Below are 19,106 nucleotides of genomic sequence, written 5' to 3' on the forward strand. Positions count from 1 at the left end.
ACCCCATGAATTTTCAGAAAACAACATTTTTGTCCTAGATTCAAAACATCAAAGTATCTCCCTAAATGGATATTCATGTAATTTCAAGTAAATGTCCTCTGTCTCTCCAAATTGTGTAAAAATTAATAGGTAAATTTAGAATTTGATTTTTATTTTGCACAATAATTTAATAGGAAATTAATTATATGAATTCTGTTGGCAAAACTATGATGTTCATCACACAGGAATTAACTGTGAACAATATTCTGAGCAGAATGAAGCCAACCACAAATTTTAAAATCATATTAACAAACTACATGTAGTATAACAGTCAAAGTAGTATGGTAATATAGACATAGAGCTTTCAGTTGTCTCAGAACAATGTACAAAAGCTATGAAATATATTTCATACTACTGTTTCTCTACTTCTGTCAGACCATATTTTCACTACTGTCATTAAACTCTTTAATAAAATAACTTTATTTTCATTCACTTACACAGAAAGTGAGCATGCTTGGATCATGGAAAAAAATCCTAATTAGGACAAGGAAATTTTAAAAATGAACACCAAGACCCATGGTGCTACAAATAATAAACCCCTGTTATCCAACAGGGATGGCCTTTCAGCTTTTTACAATGCACTCACTCGATTTGTGTCAACAAGAGGCTTGCTACATGGAGAAGTCACTTGCCAAAATGTACAGGTGGTTGCTGTATCTTTATAAGGAAGCGGAAATCAGCCCAAGTGGTTGTTTTAGCAATTTGATGTACAGTTGCTGGTGCGTTATAAATCCATGGTGTTAGTATAATGAGCAGTAATTTAAGAGTACAGTTAGTCACTAGGCTTGATGACTGAAAGAGACATTGGAGCGTGAGCAGACACTCACCTCTGTTGCTCATTTCTTCCTCTGCTCAGCTAGACAAGACTGACGCAGCCTCTGACAAACCCTGCTGCATGCAGGAACAACCTGAATTTTAGCTCAGACCAAAAGAGATAATAAAATATTTGAAATGTAGATAGTACTTCCTATACAAAAACCACACATTTATTTTCAGTGTGTACCTTTCCATTTTATTTTTTTTTTAGTTATCAGTATGTACGTCATATATCTTTTTGCATCCCATGCTATTTTTCAGGAATAACAAATTATCAGGAACCTTCCAATGATAGAAAAATAGATTATAATAATCATACACTATGCATGGCCTTTTTATAAGCTACCATCAGAAATGTCTATGCATTATGCACTTATTCTATGAAATTGCAATGCTGTACGTATTCCAGCGATAGCATAGAGGGGAGTCTCCCCAGTATGTTTCAGTTTATTGTTTATTTTGGCATATATTCTAAATAATAGACAGGGCCTGGGGATTTTATTTTTTTATTATTATTATTATTATTTTTAATATCTATATTAATGCTATGCTATGTATATACAAAAAGATGTCTTGACTGAAATAAGCCAAGCTCTTTGACTACTGTATTGACATTTATGCTTGAGGAAGTTCAGGCCTGGGAGCTCTTGCACAGCAAGTTAAAAGGCCAACACCAGCCTCTGACCCAAAAGGGAACATTTCAGTTCAGGCTCAATCAATTGAAAATGCAGGGTAAAATAGGCCTTCAGATGGCACAGGCTGCATTACAAGATACACAAATGCTTTCCATCAAGCTGAACTAATTCAGGTTTAGATTTCAACTGTGTATGTAGAGTAATTATAATTTATTTATGACCTATTAAGCAGATTGTTTCCAATGTGTAAGAAATCCTAATTAGGACCACTGTTTTTAAAAAGGAATCTCACACTTTCTTTTATTTCCTGTCATCAAAGGCACAAAAGAGAAGGCTTTCGGTTTTGTTTTTGTTTGGTTTGGCTTGCTTGTTTCCAATGCTGTCTATTGAATGTCAAGAGGCCATACACTCCTGTTGTAAAGTCGGGTCTTTGAAGTCTCCAAAGAATTTCAGAATTATAATAAAGGGTTTATTTCTCAGAATACATAGTCCCCTCCTGAAATCCTGATTCCCGAGGGACCTGTAATGCCAAACCATCCGTAAGGGCTGTTATCTTGCAAGCAAATGTACTGGTGGGGAGGGGACTGAGCATGGGGGAAACAGCATTAAATAATGCTTGGGAGGTTAATGTATGCTCAAGGGCCTCATGAAGAGACAATGCCATGAATAGAAAGTCTTCCAAACTCATTCCCATCCACCCTCCTGGCCTAGTTGCTGCCCCTAAATGGGCCTTGCAGTGGAAGAACAAGAGGCCACAGACTTCTGGGGATGTGATGCCATACAGACCAGGATCTGTGTTAGTAGGCACAGCTGAACATGAGGTAACAGACAAGTAGGTGAAGGACACAGAAAATAATATTTAGAAGCACTGGCTTATAAAGGTCTATTAATATACTTTATAATTTTAATTATACTGTAATGTAATGTGCAGAGTGGCCCAAAGCAAGCACAGCGCACTGAATGGACAGCCAGGCCTGCGTGATACTGAGGTAGACTTTGCAGCTTTCCCCAGGCTGTTTTGTGTGTTGCACATGTGTGCTTCAGCCTGTGCCAGGGGTCTGGGCAGCAGAGTCCAGTCCTGGGATATGTACGTGGTCCTGAACTTCCCCTTGCCCTTCACCTGGTTTGGCCTCAAAGCATCACTTGTTGTGAAAACTTAATTTGGTGTGATTGAGGCCAATCAGTTTCTTGCTTGCTCGACTGTGCTTGCTGGATGAATATTTTCTTCTGTTACTTCATTTGAACATCTGTATTGCAGACTCGTAACACAAAGATGCCTATGCATATATGTAAACAAAGCATGTTTACCTGTATCCCATGACTTTGCTTTTGCTGCTTCCTGATCATAAAATTACCTTTTTCAGGGGCAGGGGCATTAATGATGGTAAATATACATTCGTACTCTCCCTGAGTGGCTGTGCTCATTCTCTCCTTCCATGAGAGAGAATCAGCAGAGTTTGGTATGCAATACATCTTAGAGCAGTGCCCAAACAACCCTTGTGGAAGCCTCCATTCTTTCAGATAAATTAGTAAAAGCAATCAGGTGGATACATCCTATAGGAAAATTATTAGGGCAGATGAACACAGCTAGGCTGGGTGACACCACAGCATTGGGAGATGTGCTTGGGCTGATGGGCTGCAAGCACCAGAGAGGAGTGCTGGTCATGCCTGTAGTGGTGAGTCTGAAAGAAAAAGCAGGCTACTGCTGGGACTGAAGGCTTCCTTGTATCAGGACTGAAGTCTCTCCTCTCTGCACCTGAAAGTATACATTTTATTTTGCAAGGGAAGCTTTCATGTGTATACTCTATTTCAAAAGCAAGGAAACAAAATTGGCTGTATTTGCTTGTACAGCTTTTTTTTTTTTTTTTTTTTTTTTTTTTTTTTTTTTTTTTTGGAAATGAGAAACTATAAAGCTACTTTTTAGTTATTGAGAGTGCAAACAAATGGATGGTGGGTCAAAGCTCACTCCTTTCATAGTCTTTTATTTCTTCAGTATAGATTTGATTTCTGCATAGATTTGATATTATCTAAACTGCTTTGCTTTAACGCCATCATGTCGTTCTCTATATGGGTCCTGCCAAAGGAATATTGACTGTTGACTGTTTTCCTCTAAGGCTTTAAGGTATGTTTTCAAAAGTGCCTCTAGGGTTTTTTGTTTCGTCTCATAACTCAAAAGAAATCTTGAATGTGCGTTCTTTCTTTCTTCCTCTTTACATTCATCAAAAATGAACAAAGGCTGGTGTGGACAGTGAGTTACAGTCATACATAAACCATACGTCTATCTCAGGTTATTATTGTGAAAACTCCACTTTGTTGTGGCCTCTTTTGTATACCAACATGCTGAAAGCCACCAGGGGCGCAGCAAAGGAGGAGCGGCCCTTTGTTGCCGTGACGGCTCGGTTATCACGGCTGTGTGCAGGGACGGCGGGCTGATAGTATAGAGCTCCAGAAGCTTGGCCACGTACCCGTGTCCTGCCACAACACAGTGCTGCCGGTCCCTCTCTGCGGATCTGAAAGGTCTCTCTGTAATGGCAAACAGCTTCCACCAACTTCCCGGGGCTCCAGAAATGCTAATCAGCAGTTCTAGTCTGCAGCACATTTATTATACCCTGACGTACTGGAGACAGCCTGTTACAAATAGAACTGCCGAGTGAAAAATGCTGTTCCAGTGTTTTATAATAAAGTGCACCAATTAGATGCATTCATTAGGACAAACTGCTTGTCTTTTCTTATATTAGATCTTTTAAAAGGCACAATGCATTTCATAGCTCATTCTGCTCTGTATTATTATTAATTGAACAGGGCACATTACAAAGTTTTAATCCAATAACTGTAAATACATAATGAATAATATTTCCTTGGAGGCTATTGAGGTTGCAGCAGCTTCCTCCACAGCTTTGCATACTCAGACTAAGATATATTGTCGTAAAGTCCCCTCTTCCCTTGCCGTAGGTTCCCCACAGGTATTGCAGGGACATCATTGGAGCAAAGAATATCGTGTGTGCAAAGACAAATGTGTCATTTGTTAAAAAGCAAATTAGGAGCCAAAACTAAAATGCAGCCTTTCAACTTGCTCTTGTTGAAAAGGGTCACATGTACCAGTTCTTCATGTTGTCTTGCAAATCCCTGGATGCCAAAAGGAAAACAATGTTTTAATTTTAGCAGCATGAGGATTCCTAACTGCAGTATATTATTTATAAAGGGTAAATGGCAAACACTAAATGAAGACAAAAGGAAACATTCTGTTCCTCTCTGGGGGAGCACAACATTATTATACAAGGTTGTGATTGGGCATAGTAAGATGAATTGAGCTGCTGTTTCTACTGACAAGAACATTACTTCTTAGATTCCTACTTATACATGAAATAGCTGGCACTCCCCAGTTATACTTAATGTAACGGATATGATCTACATCAAAAAGACTCTAAACTCAAAAATGCAGGTGTGTGTATAAAAGATGACTGGAGGGCACATGGAGAGATTCCTGTTTTTATTGTATACAGTAATATTCCCATACAGAGTAAGTGTTTGCAGTAACTTATGCTTGGACAGTACTCAAGGTGCTTAGCAGAGCTAATTAGCTTCAAGAGAAGCAGTACATTAATACAGTCCTACGACCACTAATGTAGTCCTGTAACTTCCGATTCTGAGCTATTTTATGGCCATTCAGCATGAAGGATGGTCACAGAGAGCTACGGGCTCTGTACGTGCCCTTGTAGCCCTGCCTATTAACCTGCTGAAAGTTACAGCAAGATGAGTTGCTTTCAGAAACTCAGATTTGGGTTCTTAATTGTTAAGATCTGTTTTTGTATGATCTAGGCCTTTGGCACCTCTGAATACTTGGCCCCATAGTGTTCTTTTTCCAAGACCTGATCTTGTGACAATTTAAGACAATAGGAGAGAATTTCAAAAGGAGTTCTACATCTATTCTCTTTTCCCCTGAAAATATCTCAGAGCTGTTTTAAAATTTTTAACAGGGTCAGATCATAGTGAAATGAAGCATTAAGATATATACCGAGTGGTTAAGAAGAAGAAAATGGAAAAACCTCAAAGTATGCTGGCTACAGAAAAGCTGGAAGCCTTGGAACTGGTTTTCAGAACAGGCAGCAAATCTAAAATTTGCTGTTCATTGGTTTTTGTGATATCACCAAATGCATTATGTTGCTAAGCACTGCTAGGAGTCTGTGGATATCTAGTATTATTAAAGGTTTCATTCTTTAATTTCCATTGCTTCATCATCTTTCTGTTAACTGGATGGTGATGAGTCTGCAGAATTGCGGTACTGTAGCACGTACCTCAAAGCAGGGAGAGTGAACCTACAGCGCCATACTTTGTGTAAGTCAAGTACTTCTCAACAGTTTTGGAAGCAAAAATTACAGTGATGCGTGCTTTTTTTCTGGCAGAATAAGTTCAAGTATTTATCCCTTTAGATTGAAATGTTTCCAGCCTTAACCTAAGCCAAGAAGGAAAAATCATAAATTTCATGACTGTGAAGGTTTCACTGCTGAGGGCACATTCCATGAAATTGTTTCTGTTGGCATAGCGAGGGCTGGTTAGACCACATAGTAGATTTTGAAAAGAAGTGACTTGATGCTTGAAGATGAATTGTAGACACCTAAATCCATACTGTAATCCTAAAATTGAGCTCAACTATTGCCTAACTCTGGAGGTACCTGACCTCAATAGACAGCCCCCTTATTAATCAGAAGATTCCTCGAGCATGAATAAATGGACTTTTAAGCTTATCTAATTACAAATTTGTCTGTGGAAGACTGAGCAGATCTACAGTAACTGCTACAGGGTGTTTACTTTGTAAAGATGTCATATCCAAGACTGAGCTTCCCTACACATGGAGTGGTAGTAACTATTTTCATGTAAGGACATAAGAAAGAACCAGAACATCGACTGCTGTACGTGTTGCCACACATTCATGCAGGCACACTCTTCAGAAAAGAAGTGATGAAAAATACCCTCAGGGTGCGTGATCACCAGCTTCAAATCAGTTTAATCGAGGAAAGCAAGAGGACCTCTTCCTTCAGCTATGTTTTATAAGAAAAAAATGTGTCATAAAGAGAGAAAGCAAGTCCCCCCTACTTTCAGTAGTTTTCCAGAAACATCCTCTCTCAGTAGCCCTGCGTGGACATCTCAGCTCCAAGGGGAGAGCAGAACATGCTACGGCCTTTTCCAGGAGCCTTTCCTGTTAGAAGGAAGTTGGTAAGAATACCAATACAGCTGATACATAGACAGGCTTCTGTATTATGTCATATCAAGAGATTAAAAAAAAAAAAAAAAATGTTTGAGATCGTGGAATTTGGGTTGGGTCTGCTCATAAGAAAACCCAGAGATTTTCTCCTGTTGGGAAAGAGAAAAAAGTGCTTATGTTTGGGAGCTTAATAATTCAAGCTGGAACATAGGAAGATCAACTTTGAGCATCTTCTCTAACTTTAAACTACTGAAATGAAATGAAATGCTTGAATGAAAAACTATTAAATAGGCAAAACAAGGACTTAAACCTGATCGCCATAGTTCAGGTAACAATTTATTCATTTCTTCTTAAATAGAAGTAACTTTTGCTCCTCCTTTCTCCAAAGTCATCTTTCACAAGAATTACACGTCTGTGAAACTATTCCAAATTTTGCTTTGTTTTTGTTTCTGTAATACACTGCAAAATGACATTTTAAAACGTTAAAAAGTTTTAAAAGGAAAAAACATCTTATACTGAATGTCAAGTCAGTTCTAATTAAAACACAATATGGTTCAAGTGCCATATACCATTCTGCAAAACTGTGGCTATTTTAAAAATATTAAAGTATTTTAGAACTATTTAAAGTAAAGGTGGAATACAGAAAGTCTTCAGCAGAGAGATCCAGGTATAAGAATTACCAAAGCAATCAGAACATCTCAGGTGGCAATTTCTTTAACACCAACATAAAATATCACTTACAAATAACTAACCATTGTACACTAAACAACTCTCAAATATCACTGTTGTTTGATTTTTGTTTGTTTGTTTGTTCAAAACCCATGAACTGTTGCTGTAATGTGAACTGTACAGCAGGATGTGATTCTAGGTTACTGAAAGCAGCATCTAAAGACTTCATTTTTTCACCTGTAAAATCTAAAGATTTTTTTTATAAGAGCTGAATCGTTTAATAGATGCTTTAAAGTCTCTGAAAAAAAAAAAAAAAAAAAAAAAAAAAAGAAGTTTATTAAAATCCAGGTAGCATTTATTTCGTGGTTGTCTGTGTGTGAGTTTCAAATTCAGTGTAATAGCTCTTGTCCTTCTGGCTTTCACAGTGAATCGAACACTTAAATCCCTTCAGTAATTTTGGAAATCTTAATTTGTAGTAATTATGGTAAGAGCCACTACTTGATAGAAAGAAAGAATAGTTAGGTAAGTTAAAGAAATGTATCTATATTCCTTTTAAAATAATGAGCACACACAAATAAAGGGAAATTCTTGCCAGAATTCAACAACCCCCTTTTTCAATTTGCATATTAAATTGTACATCTACCAGTTCTGTTAATTCAGCAAAATAAGAATTTCTTCTATAAGTAATTACATTATTAGTCTACCTTGGCAGTAATGATCCTAAGGTGAAGGTAGCAAGAATCATATTTCTAGCAGTGTCTCCTTTTTAATAATTAGTTGTAAAATTCCATTGTACCTTTTCTGCTCTTGAGAACTTTTCTCTCATCTTCTGCACCAAGCCGTATTTAAACAAAAAGGCAGATTTCTGCTAAAAAGGCAGATTTCTCCAGATTCTTTTTCTTAACACTTGTTCAGCGTGTCTGAAGCCAGTATTCTCACACATTTTTCAGTTGCAAATTGCTTTATCAGACACTATTTTCATTTTCATTAAACTTTTTCATACTATTTCATCTGTTCTGTGTAATATGGAAATAGAAATAATGCTCTTATTTACAGAATCACAGAATTATCTAGGTTGGAAGAGACTTCCAAGATCACCTACTCCAACCTCTGACCTAACACTAACAAGTTCTTCTCAAAAAGCTTTAACCAAGGATAGCAAGGACACTGGGAAAGCAACAACAAAACCATGACCGAAGAAACAAGAACAAGGAGCTACCTGTCCCTCTCCCCCTATAGCTCTCACAAAAATAATAGTTTTTCAAAATCTAACAAACATGGTTAACATACTACTTATAGAAGTTTTATCTTGATTTTGCTTCCAGGTTTCTTTTGGCATTTATCAAATTAAAAATATTGCATTTTGTTAATATTAAAATATTCCCTGTTGTCTCCTTACCACCCTTGAAAGAAAAAATCTTTTATTTATTTATTTATTTATTTTTATATCAGCAACATTTATCAATTAAAAAAAAATCACAGCTATGAATTTACGTGATACATTTTTTAGCAAATCCTAGAAAGATGGAGCCAATATAATCTCTCAAAAGACCATCAGCTGTTGTTTATTGTGTATATTGACCAGAGGCTAGAAAAAGCAGTCCTTCATCATGGATCTTTTGTGTTACAACAGAAATAAAGTGTTCCCTTTGCACTTGCTTTTTTCATCACCTAGAAAGATGCTGCACTCATGTTCAGAAATGAACATGTAGAACCCAGAAAAAAAAAAGAAAAAAAACCAGCAACAAACAAACAAAAAATTGTTGAGGCTGCTCCACCGAATACAATGAGATGATGAAAATGAATTCCTTTTCATCCTGATGGTTTGATTTCTTACCACATGTTGTTGCATTTTATGAGTCACTCCATGCTATACAAAGAAAAGGCTTGCCGCTATAATTTAGAATGTAAACTCATTTTTTATTTTAAAATAAAACAAAACAAAACAGAAACAAAGGTAGAGAGATCAGTGTCAACAGTACATTATTATTTGTGTCTTCTCACCTGTCATTATTACTATTTATTTATTCTAGGTCATGCAGGCATGAAGTAGTAATTACTTGCTTTTGTTTAGACAAGTCATTCCATTTACAACTACAGCAATTAGAGATTTTTAAAGAGGAAATTTAATTATATAGCTTATAACTTTTCTCTTTTTAGTTCTAGAAATGTCATGGTCTTAGCTGCAGTTTTTACCTAGCATGTAGTTTATTCAGTACGTACCAGGATGACATCATTTCTTGTTACCTCATATACAAACTCAAACACTGCTTTGTACTATCAAGTCTTCTTTCCCCTTTTGAGTTCTTACAAGTATTGAATTCAGGGAATAATTCCAATTTGATATATTTGAAGTTGTGGTGAAGTTGGAAATGTTTTCTATATATATGCACAAGTATCAATGTCAGACAAAGTAACATAATTTTTATAGTTTCCTATTCTTCTTGCCTTATTTTTTCTTTCCCTAAAGAAACGGAAGTAATATGTTATGCTTACACTGTCCTAGGGAATATTAACTTTAAGGGTTGCACAGAAATTTGAGGGGAACAGCAAAGCGGACAGAAAAGTTATAGAAAGGAAAATGGGAGATCACTTGTAAAAAGCAAGCCAGTATTAGAGAGGAAACTTAGATGGCTTCCCTGTTCTTCAGTGAGCAGTGTGGTCACACATTTGTCACTCGGTAGTCTAAAATAAACAGAATTGATAAGCAACACTGTGCATTACTAACAGTACTTGCACAACGCTGACTAGCTACGAGAATCATTTAATATAATCAGTCTTTTATTTTTTTTCCACAACACCCATAAGTTAAGTGTTTGCAAATGTTATCTTGGCACTGCCAGAAACAGATTCCCATTGACCTCAATATGTCACCAGAAAGGCTTTCTGGCAATTCTTTTGTTTCCCATATGGCATCTTCGTGTGTCAGAAAGGCAAGTGTTCTCTTATTTCTTCAGACAAGCAAAACACTCTTTTATTGTTACAAAATATTTATTCATGTCATAGTACTTTACAAAGTAGTATTTATTCTGCACCAAATAGCCTAAAGAAACAAACTTTCAGTTTGAAGAACTGTGTTTAGATTGAGAAGCTGAATTAGACAAGATCAACCTTATCCTGTCACATAATGTAGATGTTAATTGCATTTATTCAGTCAGATCATTAAAACATTGGAGAATCCTGCAGTCAGAATCTGCGAATTAGCATGGATGAGTACAAAGGAGATAGCAATTATATCAGAGATGTATATATATATATGGATTTTTGTTGTTGTTTTGTTTTTTGTTTTTGTTTTTGTTTTTTTTTGGTATATGTTTTGGAATGTGCTTCGGATTCCTGTCGATGTGATCAGTGGTGTGACTCTAGGGAAATGCCAGAAAATGGGTATAAGGATGCTGCAGGTAAAGTCCCCTCTCCCACATCTGCTCCCAGCTATGGCTAAGACCTGTGCAGCAATTACCTGCTCAGCATTGTCTTGATGATGAAGATCTATATTAATAATATTAATCAAATATGTGATTATATTAGTATTAAGGTAATAATATTACTAATAAAATTAATGTTCTTACACAATAACAGCTGCCACATTTGCTGATAGGGAGTCAATCTTACCACTGACTAATGATGGGTGAATTGTCCCCAGTCATACACACATGCAGGGACAGGTTTCACAGGTGCCAAAGCATGTTCTGGGTATGACCGGTGCTGCTTGCTGGGCTAAAAGAGTTAAAACTGACACCAGCTTCCTCCTGGTTGGAACAAGTTTGCCAGAAGAATGAGAAGGGAAGAATAGTAGAAAATGTTCAGTTAAGGGAGAATTGTCAATGTGAACAGCATTAAGAAAAGTAAAATCCTGAAACCTTTCATTACAGAAATTCAACTTTTATTTGTACTCTTTGAAAATAGCAAGATCTCATTCTGCCATTTTAGAAACAGACTTCTATTTTTCTAATTTTGTGGTATTGTTTTTGTAAACAAAACATTCATTCTTAAGGAAAACAAGGTAAAATGATTCTAAAGCATAATCTTATGTACTCATATTTCACTCAAATATTTCTTCTTTTAACAACAGAAAATACCCTCTGTTCAATCCAAGCCATACTAAATGTTTCTGCATACTAAATGTTCTTGGACTGACCACTGCAGTTTTCCTGGTTCTGCTTTTATGCATGTGCTAGACAAGAGTTAAGAAGTTGCTCCTGCTTACTGATGTAAATCAAGGGTACCTTTCATGAAGTCAAAGACATTGCTCTAGTTTATCTGAGCTAGATTTTCAGATACTGTACAGTAAAGTCTTACAGTAAAGTTTTGAGAAATAATTAGTAACATGCCTTTGGGAGAAGCCAGTCATGATACTGTATTTGAACGGAATTTAAAGCTGTTAAATGCATATTATTATTGTATTTTTTGTTTTGCAGTCAGGTTGGTTGGTAAAGTCTATGAGTTAGTTAAAATTTGGAAGGGGACCTCCCAAGTGATATGGTAGTATCAAAGACAATTCAAAGCAGAGTTGTGGCATGTCAATGATCTAGTTAAATCACACAAGTATCAGAAGTTACTGAATATTTCTATTTAAATGGAAGCTGCTGAACACCACATCATTTGTGGGGAATACAAACTGTGTTTCTACAAGCATTGTTCTAGTCTGTCAGCTAAGAAATCCCTCTTCCTGTTGACTCCAAATGTCTTTGTTGCAATATTTATAAACCTCCTCTCATGTGTCTTTTAAGAAAATGTGAATTAGCCAAATAATGAAGCTAAAATTACAATCTGTTTGATAGCTGCTTGAATAGAAAATCAAAAACTTGCTGCTTTCCAGCCTCACGCTGGAGACTGCCTTCTTTTACCAAAAGGTGCCCCTTTTATTGCTTGTAAAGATAAAGACTAATTAAATACTACACAGCCTTTCAGTAATTCAAAAGCTCCACTAATGATGTGTGCCCTCCTGTTGCAGGTGTTACCCACAACCAGGTCTGAAGAATGAACAGAGCCCTTTGGAAGAGCAGCATCTTGGCAGCATGCGGGGCAGGAGGTTTAGGTAGGAAACCTGGCCACTGGTAAAACAGTGAGATTGGGGGGATTAGGATATCCCCCCATGATGAAGTCTAGGGATACAAGGGAGCATAACTGTGAACTTCCATTTTTCCACCTGTTTGAGGTTGGTATTTCTGAGCACTTCCAAGTGGCTGCAATACCACTTTTTTGTTTGTTTGTTTGTTTGTTTGTTTTGTTTTGTTTTACTTAATTCTACATTTTGGAGACTAGGTATGATCAAGGTAATTCAAGCTCAGTGCTGGGTTTCTCTAAATGAAAGTGAAGGAGGGGTTAATACCTCATCCTAGGAGTTTGGAATGACATTTGAGCATGAAAAGCAAGATTCATTTAAATGTGAACCTTTTCAAATTATATTTTCTGTGAACTTGTGCCAACTTGATTAGAGAAACAGCTTTTGTACTGATCTGGTTAGTAAACTGCCTGTTTGTTTTAAATCTAATACAAATGCATAAATTTAGTGACATGCAGCTATTGGATATATTCATTTTCTTCAAGTATTGGTGATTCTGTCATTCTGACTGCTCTGGGAAATAATTTTAAGGAAGAAATAATGACCTCTACATAAGAACTCTTTGAAAAGGTTGCACACAGAAACCCTTACACACAATGCATACACATTGTATATGTAACAGAATTCATTTTTTGTGTGCTTGTGTACTTTTTTTTTTTTTTTTTTTTTTTGGTTGGTTGGTTGGTTTGGTTTTGGTTAAGGTTTATTTTTTTTTAATATATTGAGACTACTAAAGAATAGTACTTTTGGGGCCTACAAGGGACTACATATGGAATAATGTGAAGTAGCCTGTTAACGAGAATCATAGTCACCACAAACATTCTGATATTTACATATATGAAAGAATTAATTCTGGCACTTGCTGATATCCCATCAATAAGGTGTACAGTCCCCATGATGTTCATCACCACCAGTATGAGTTATGTTCAGAGAGGGACTGGTAGCAGAGCAGCTTCTGACATCCGGATGTGATAAGGGGTCACCTAGTAGTGCCATGCCCGGTGACATGTCTATGTGTTCACCACAGAAAGAAGTGACCTTGCTGCACAGTCTTGTCTGGAAATAAAAAAGCTCAGGCTGTCACTCACATGGAAAAAAAGGACTTTATGAAAAAGAAATCACAGGAACTTCTGTCTTGCCTTTAAAGCCTTTCTAAAGGAAGCAAAGGAATATTTTTTATAAACTACGGGCAGACCATGAGTTTGAAAAACTTTGTTGCTTCTCAGTAATAAATACATCAATAACATCTAATTAAATTGAGTTTAGTTATCTTACGCCCTTCCAGAGTATAAAGAATACTTATTAGCAATATTTGAGCTACTGAATGCCCTGGGTCCTGAAAATCTTTTGTTTCCCTCTCTAGAGCTGGCAGGAATCAGTGGGAATTTTCTTCAAGAAAATTCTATACTCTTATATCATACTGTCGTGGTTCCGCTCGAGTGGGCAGCCGAGCTCCACCACAGCCGCTCTCTCACTCCCCCTCCTCAAAGAGGAATGGGGAGAAAATATGTGAAAAGGGCTCAAGGGTTGAGATAAGGATGAGAAAATCACGCAATAATTATTGTAACGGGCAAAACAGACTCGGCATAAGGAGATAGTAAGATTTATTGCCTATTACTAACAAGCGAGAGAAGTGAGAAAACAAAGGAAAAAGCAAACCAAAAGCACCTTCCCCCCTATCCACCCTCTTCCACCTCCTCCCCCCGAGTGGCGCAGGGGAACGGGGGAATGGGGGTTATGGTCAGTCTACAGCACTTCTCTGCCGCTCCTTCTCGGTCACTCTCATCCCCTGTGCTGTGGGGTCCCACCCACAGGATGCAGTCCTTGATGAACTGATCCAGCGTGGGCTTCCCACAGGCAGCAGCTCTTCCAGAACTGCTCCAGATATGAGTCCGTACCACGGGGTCCATCCCTCAGGAGAAAACTGCTCCAACCTGGCTCCCCTACGGGCAGCAGCTCCTGCCAGATCACCTGCTCCTGCGTGGTCTCCTCTCCACGGGCTACAGGTCCGGCCCGGAATCTGCTCTGGCAGGGGTCTTCCACAGGCAGCAGCCTCCGTCGGTGCAGGGCCACCTGCTCCACCGTGGTCTCCTCCACGGGCTGCAGCATGGAACCCTGCTCCACCGTGGTACTCCATGGGCTGCAGGGGGACATCCTGCTTCACCATGGTCCTCACCACAGGCCGCAGGGAACTTCTGCTCCGGCGCCTGGAGTACCTCTCCCCCTCCCTCTACACTGACCTTGGCACCTGCAAGGCTGTTCTCTCACTCCTGGCTGCTGAGTGGCGTAGCGTTTTTTCCCTGTCTTAAATATGCTCTCACAGAGGTGCAAAACAACATCGCTTATTGGCTCAGATCTGGAAAACAATGGGGCCCTTCCCAAACATGGGGCAGCTTCTAGATCTTTCTCACAGAAACCACCCCTATGGCTCCCTGCTACCAAAACCTTGCCACGTAAACCCACTACACATACATATGAGCTCCCTGAATGGTGAAATGTTTTTCCTTAAAAACCACTTAACTATTGCATCCGTATATCTGTGATATGAGATGATGATGGTCTTTGAGTAATTGTTGCATAGATACAACCATACTTTACATAGATTGTACCAGCAAATGGGTGTAGAAATAGCTTTTCTGGAACTTTGTCAGCTAAATGCAAATATGGCAGAAAATCTTTTATCCAAAGAGCTAGGTTGATATTTATGTGAAGTGCTTAACTCCAATTTCCTTGTTCAGTATTTCTTTGCCAGAAATAAAGTGGATTCTATCAACAAGATGAAATATAAATCTTGAATGATTGAGACCTTTGGGAACTGGCTGGAATAATGGATTGAATGTCATCTCTGTATGCAAAGTTGACAGAATCTGTCAGTCCTTAGGAAAGCTTTGATTTGTGCATGTTTATATACCTGTGTGTCTAAGGTGACTGTATGGTGAGATTCCTTAGCTTAAATGACAGCATACTTGGATCATTAATCTGGTCCCTCATTCTTATGGTGTCTACCAGATTTCAAGGCAACTGAGGGAACAGTCATGTATTCCTTTCGTAAAGAGCTGAAATAGTTTAAATATCTTACGAGCCAGTGCTCCCATGGTGGATGTGTTTACTTCCAGCAAATTGTCATCTGGGTGCATCTCCATGCACTGCAGTGCTTGGTATTGGCATTTTGGCTTACACTTTATCGACCTAATTTGACTGCACCGCTGCATATGAGATGCTTCCGACTTCCCATTTTGCCAGCTGAGTTTTGTGGGTTACAACTTCCAGCCTGGGGGTGGTGATGACCAGCTGTGAGTAACAGCACCATCAGCCACTCTTGTGTGCCTGGAAACAGCTGTCTGTGTCCTGAGTAAACACAGGAATCAGAGATACTGGGAGAAATGGAAAACTTCAGAGATTTTTAAGGAGAAAGAATTTTTCAGAAAAGTGTTCTTTCCACTAGGATGATCTCAGCTGAGAATCACCCCCACTCCCCAGATGAATGCATCCTGAAACAGAGAAGTGTGAATCACGGTGTTCATCTCAACACAAATCTTCATTCCCTCTGCCTAGTGGCAGTGCTGCAAGGCTGCGATCTGCCCCATGAGTGAGCATTATCAGCAGGTAGCCTTACCAAGATGCACAGGTACCTCTACAAGTGCATGCCTGTTGGAAGGTGAGCACCCTGAAGAGCACATGGCACAACCCATCATAGAGCTTCTCCCGATACCACAAAACCACTGGTTTCACTCTGGTTCTGACTGTAAATGAAGCAGAGAAGGAAGAGGAAAATTTCCCCACTCTATTCTGACAGGGGGCACTCTTACCTTGTAAAAACACTTTGTGTCTGGCCTCCTTGCATACCAAAACTCCTTCCTCTCCATGTTTAATCCCAACTGTGCCAGCTGACCTGAGCCAACAAGCTTTCCTTATCCCTTATTTTCTGATGACTATTCACTATTTGAACACAGTCATTTGTTGTGTTATGTTAAAATGACAGATAGATCTAGGCATACAAAAAGCAGGTAGATATTTGTTGCTGCTCTCATAATTAGCATTTAGGACTGGGCTATTGCAAGCTTCACTGGAGCCATTTCAAGGGCTTTTCCAAGAACTAGTGAGATGGCTCCCTCCTTCAAAGGTGAACATCTGTAGGAGAAAATTCTCATTCCCCAAGTAAAATTAAATGTCTTAAAGAATGCAAGTAATTAGATTTTACATTATTAACCTTATCTTTTTCTCCAGTTTTATTTTACTTTAAAATCTTTCTGTAATTGGACACCTCAATATATTGTGGTCTATCATTCTCAAGTGAATTACTTAATTAATTGCAGCTTTTAACACTGAATTTACTGCACAAAGGAGGTGTCAAATATATTGTCTTTTCTGTGTTATGTTATTTAGCTCTATGAATAAGTTGAAAGGTATAATGATCATCCTTGGTACCATAGAATAGATGAGAAGTTCTGGGAGGAAGAAAACAGAAAAGTTTGGTGTTGGTTTGTTTTTGCTTTTGTTTTGTTTGTTTGTTTTGCATTGATATCAGTTCATAATATATTGGTTCCTGTAATCAAAGTCCTCACATGCACCAGTGCCATTAAACTTTAGGCTTATGTATATACGTATATATATATACATATATATATATATATGTACTACATATACTTTTATATACCTACATTATATATATACACATTATATATGTATATGTATTTATAATTCCAGAGCACTTAAGTTGATTATTATACCTGAACATTCACCCAGGAAGCTTGCATATTTTCTAGGAAAAGCCTAAAGCACTCCTATGTCTCAGTTCAACAACTTTTACTATTGGTCATTTACTGGATAGTTTCCCACAGCTGGTAGGCAGCAAACCCAGACAGAACTCCATAAACATTTATAATTTATTTTAGTACAAAGTTAAGATTTTTTTTTTAGTTTAAATTGCAGATAAGATTGATTTGAACCAACCTGATGAAATGTGCCACATAGCGAATTATAGACATTTATCTCTTCAGCTTCAAAGCTCATGTGTGAAGAGTGAGCAGGTGGAAAAGAATTGCTCTTCTGGAATTAGTCCATTTCAATAAAGTGGCTGGATCTAAATAGTCCTGCAGGAACGTGCCAAGATCTCAGTCTCCTGGAAGGATGAGCTAGGTCATGTTCTCTCTTTAGCCCTTACCTTAGGTATGGCATCGGAACATGCTATGGATCCCTCATCTCAGACCTGCCTCCAAAAATTTAAGACATATTAAGACATTTAAGAACAGAAAGCAAACCAAAATGTTGTTGTATACAGTTTCCAAAATAGGTTGATAATACATGTAAATTTTCATTTTGAATGTATATTTTAAAATTTAATTAGGAGTACTAAAGAATGTTTCACTTGGGTTTAGTAGTCTAAGTTTCCTATACTCAGGAATAAGTATTGTACCTCACTGCTTGTTTTTTTCTGCTTTTTATTCAGTCTAAAAAATACATTTTTTGCTTTCTAACCACCTATTTTTAATGCTCAGTCTTTGATTTGCTAAAGAAAATGGCTGCATTCTCCCTGAATTTACTGAACCCTGCAGCCTTTTTAGGCTGCATGGAAACAATGAGATCTATTAGGAAAAGGAGGGTTTTGTACATCTTTTTAACCATCTTAAGAAAATATTGGAAGAAAATAATCAGTTTGTAAATTAGAGCAAATGTTTGAAATGAGTCGTAACTTGGATTTCACTAGTACTCAGTTATGCATCGAAAAATCTAAAATCAGTTAGATCTAAAAAATCTAAAGCTAGGGTTTAAAACAGTAATTTACAGGAATAAGTTAACAATACAAAACATCTTACCTGAAGGATATCAAATGTCTAAAAATGCTCTTAGATAAATCAGAGAAATGACTGCTCTCTAACCTATCCTGTTGGTATTCTCAAAGCAGGTAATCATTATGTAATTCTTTTCTTGAGACAGGCAGCATCACCAACCACTTTTTTATGAATTTTATGACATGCTAATTTCCCATCTGTCCCAAGTAATACATGCACTGCACTTTAGTTCATTCACCATATCTTAATAGCAGAACTGCAAGAACAAAATGTCTGTTCAGTCCTTCTGAAGGTTAGGTATAGATAAAAATGTTCATGTTTGCATGGAAGGGAGTACTGCCTCTCAAATGTGTCTCTAACATCAGTTATCGATGCCGTCACGTTGACAGTGATCAACAGAAAAAGAAAAAAAAAAAAACTTTCTTGGTATGGAAATCCAGGCCCAGACGCTTACAGGATTTGTAATGCTTATCTATAGCAACTTCAGCAGGTGCAAACAGATGGCTGACATTTCTGTTAGACCATAAAATGTAGAATACTACTGTCCTGCTATGCCTAAATGGTATCAATTAAGTATGAGGCAGGATATCAGGCTATGAATCACAAGTCCTTTGTTTCCTGTAAATTGCATAGTTGTTTTTTTTTTGTTTTTGTTTTTTTCTTTTTTCTTTTTCTTTGTCAGTGCTTCTTTTCATGGAAGCCCTAGGGATGTAGAGCTTAGGGAAATGGTTTAGTGGGGACTGTTAGCGTTAGGTCAGAGGTTGGACTCGATGATCTTGAGGTCTCTTCCAACCTAGAAATTCTGTGATTCTGTGATTCTGTGTGATAACAAGAAAAGCAGCAAAAGAGGGAGTTAAGTTAATACTTGAAGTAGTTTGAACTTACGG

At 37.7% G+C, this 19,106-nt stretch overlaps 1 protein-coding gene across 1 annotated transcript in view; it reads left to right on the forward strand.

Annotated features, from left to right (window-relative positions):
- Nucleotides 1-19,106, forward strand: part of LOC311436130 (uncharacterized protein) — a gene marked incomplete at its 5' end in the record, with an annotated part of 364,735 nt that overhangs the window by 121,873 nt on the left and 223,756 nt on the right. The window contains one exon of the mRNA XM_084517972.1: nt 12,317-12,400. Within this exon, the coding sequence (XP_084374098.1) occupies nt 12,317-12,400 (84 nt within the window). The remainder of the gene's footprint in view (nt 1-12,316; nt 12,401-19,106) is intronic.

This window comes from Aythya ferina (genome assembly GCF_964211825.1).
Source record: "Aythya ferina genome assembly, chromosome: 4".
In the NCBI taxonomy this organism is placed as follows: domain Eukaryota; kingdom Metazoa; phylum Chordata; class Aves; order Anseriformes; family Anatidae; genus Aythya; species Aythya ferina.